The sequence below is a fragment of the Geospiza fortis genome, unplaced genomic scaffold, assembly GCF_000277835.1.
Source record: "Geospiza fortis unplaced genomic scaffold, GeoFor_1.0 scaffold425, whole genome shotgun sequence".
In the NCBI taxonomy this organism is placed as follows: domain Eukaryota; kingdom Metazoa; phylum Chordata; class Aves; order Passeriformes; family Thraupidae; genus Geospiza; species Geospiza fortis.
Window position 1 is genome coordinate 949,516 of NW_005054387.1, and position 2,901 is coordinate 952,416.

Consider the following 2,901-nt stretch of genomic DNA (forward strand, 5'->3'; position numbering starts at 1 on the left):
TAATCCTCTCTCTTAATTCCATGCTGTTAGAGAAGTTCAGAACCCAGTGTTTGCAGGGCTCTCATTTACCATTGACTTCAGCCCTGACACCTTCTAAAATCCTTTTTTATTTCCTCCAGAAGCAATCCCCTCCCACAGACACCCCTGTATAGAACTCTGCAATGGGATAATACCTGCCCAGAGGGGATGTGCAGGTCAGATGTCCAGTACAGGCTGTTCCATAGCTCTGGATAAGGAAAGAAGTTAATGAAGGATGCCTGGGGATGGCCTGGCTGTGCAGGAGCCTGGTGGCCTCTCCCCTGGTGCCAGGCCTTTCTCCCTTTGCAGCATCTCCTGGTGCCTCTTGACAGGGAGCAGGAGAGTTCCCATGGCAACTGACCAGCCTCTCCTTAAAAACCTCACCCATGTTTGGAAAGTTCAGGAGCTTGAAGGGATTGATCCAAACTTCACTGAAGCTGGGTCTGTATCTGATAAGGCGCTTGATTTTGTGCAAACATGTCCAATGTAAGAGGAAAGCTCTTTCCATGGTTGTGTGCCAGTGGGTAATTAGAGGCTGAGGGTGCCAGCAGGGCTCAGACAGGGTTCAGCCCCTGCACTATCAGGGATGTGATTGCTCCTGCAGGCTGATAACAGCCACTCACTCACTGAATCACAGAATGTGCTTCCAATGGCAGTGCAAAAGTCAAAGCCTGAGCCTTGCCATTCCCCTCAGTTGGCATCAACAGGTTGGCCTCAGCATTTTACTAAATGCCAAAAAAAAAAAAGAAGAAAATAAAATATTGACAGGGCAATTCTTGCCCACTGTTGGCTGGGCAAAGCTTTCCTGAGGGATTACCCTGGCAGCCAAGTTTGTTTCTTGCAGACAAAGCAGTGCAACAGATTTCTGGTGTGAACCTCCAGCCAATCCAGGCAAAGATCTTTGAAAGCTTCCAAAAAGGCAAAAGCAAGGCAGAGATGGGATGTGCAGCCCCTGATTCTATTAGTGAGCAATGTGTGAGTAATTCCATTGAGTCCAGGGGAACCAGAGACACCCACACTGTGAACCCAGAGGAGTCAATATTGAAATATCAGCCTCAGAGCCTGCAGAATCAGCAAGATTAGAAAAACAAACCAGTGGAGCACTATCTGCTGACCTTTGGTCTCATTTCCCTTAAGCAACCCTCCAAGTGCAGGGGTCAAACTGTTTTACAAGCAGGAAGATGAGCACTGACAGGAAAACCCAGGGATGGAGCTGGAGTAATGCTGGGGGATCTGCCCTGTGTGTGTCAGAGTTTCTAGGTGATTACTTGGAGCTAACAAATAATTAAGATGGCTGTAATTAATACAGTGGGACAACTGCAAGGTCATGACTGCTTTGCCACATCAGGTCACACCAATCTAAAAATGTGATAACCTTCATTGCTTTATAACCTTTATGGCTGATACTTCACTGCTTTGCTCATCATCTGTGGAAGGAGCAGCATTTTAGGTGGAAAATCCAGGATTGCATCGCTCCAGCAGAGTAGAATAACACTCAGTAATGAAAACAGCCTGAGCTGTCCTCATATCCAGGAGAGCAGAGCATGAAAAGGGACAGGTTTCTCTCAGGGTCACATCTGGATCCAGCCTGTCCCCACTTTGAGACCAAAGGTTTCTCTCAGGGTCACATCTGGATCCAGCCTGTCCCCACTTTGGCACCAAACTCCTCTCTGCAGGTTCTTGCTGTCCAGCACAGGCAGCAAATACAAAGCTGTGTTGACTGAAGTGTAGCTGCTTTGTGAAAATGCCCAAGAGTCACTTTCTGTTCAACTCCTAACACTTCTTTACTTTCCTTCTGTTTGCAGAGAGCTTGGAAATACCTTCTGAAATGCAAAATGAACATGAGACCACACCGGGGCTTTGTGGAGCAGCTCTCAGCCTGGGAGACCCAAATCTATGGGTACCCAGTCACAGACGTGTCTGAACCAAATTACTGACAGAGAACACCCGTGGGCAAAGCCACTTCCCTTCCCCTCTCTGGGGAGAAAGTTACTTGAAAGCTGTGTGAAAAAAGACCCAAATGTAATGGAAAAGCTTTCCTCTAGCTCCATGTCATTTTGGGTCAAGATCTGGAGCTTCCTGGGGAGCTCAGCTGTGCTGGAGGAGGTGGAAGTTTGGGGAATGCAAGCCCTGCAGGATGTGGCCCATTAGACACAGCTCGAGCCTTTTGTAAGCAAAGGGGATTATAACCACAGCTGTGGGGCAGTCAGTAGGGTTATCTCTGTAAGGGTTTGTTAGCCAGGATCTGGAATAGGAAATTTAGAGTCTGACAGTGCCCACTTCCAGCTCGCAGAGGTGACAACAGAATTTCCCTGTTTCAGAAATCCCTGTGCCCTGTGAGTGCCTTCTCAGCCACCACAGCCTGGCTGAGTTGTTGACAATCCACCCTTCCCATTTGCTGCCTTCTGATCCTACAACCAAACCCCCGGGCAGAGGTGGTGATTTTACAGCCTCAGTGCTGTCACATGCAACCTCAACCAGCGCCTGAATCAGCACCGTCCTTTCTCTTACAGCACTCTGAATTCTGTTCTTTGAATCACAAAATAAAAGGCGACAGAAAACCCTCCCTGCCTTTGCAGCGCTCTGTGTTTGGGATTTAGGGATGAGTTTGGGTTTCTCATTCTGACACGGGCGCCCAGGGCTGGGAGCGCACCCCGAGATCTGGGAGCGAGCCCGGCGCACCAAGGGCTGCGATTCGAGGGGATGTCTGGTTTTCCAGGCTCCAATTTGAGGGGAATTCCTCTTTTTCCAGGCTCCTTGTAGAGGGAATTTCTGGTTTTCCAGGCTCCGCTTTGGAGGAAATTTCTGGTTTTCCAGTCTCTGCTTTAGAGGGAATTTCTGGTTTTCCAGGCTCCCATTTAGAGGGAATTTCTGGTTTCCCAG

At 48.7% G+C, this 2,901-nt stretch overlaps 1 protein-coding gene across 1 annotated transcript in view; it reads left to right on the top strand.

Annotated features, from left to right (window-relative positions):
- STYXL1 (serine/threonine/tyrosine interacting like 1) overlaps positions 1-2,569 on the top strand; it is an 11,007-nt gene extending 8,438 nt beyond the window's left edge. The window contains exon 9 of the mRNA XM_031060664.1: positions 1,824-2,569. Within this exon, the coding sequence (XP_030916524.1) occupies positions 1,824-1,955 (132 nt within the window). The 3' untranslated portion in view covers positions 1,956-2,569. The remainder of the gene's footprint in view (positions 1-1,823) is intronic.
- The last annotated feature ends 332 nt before the right edge of the window (positions 2,570-2,901 follow it).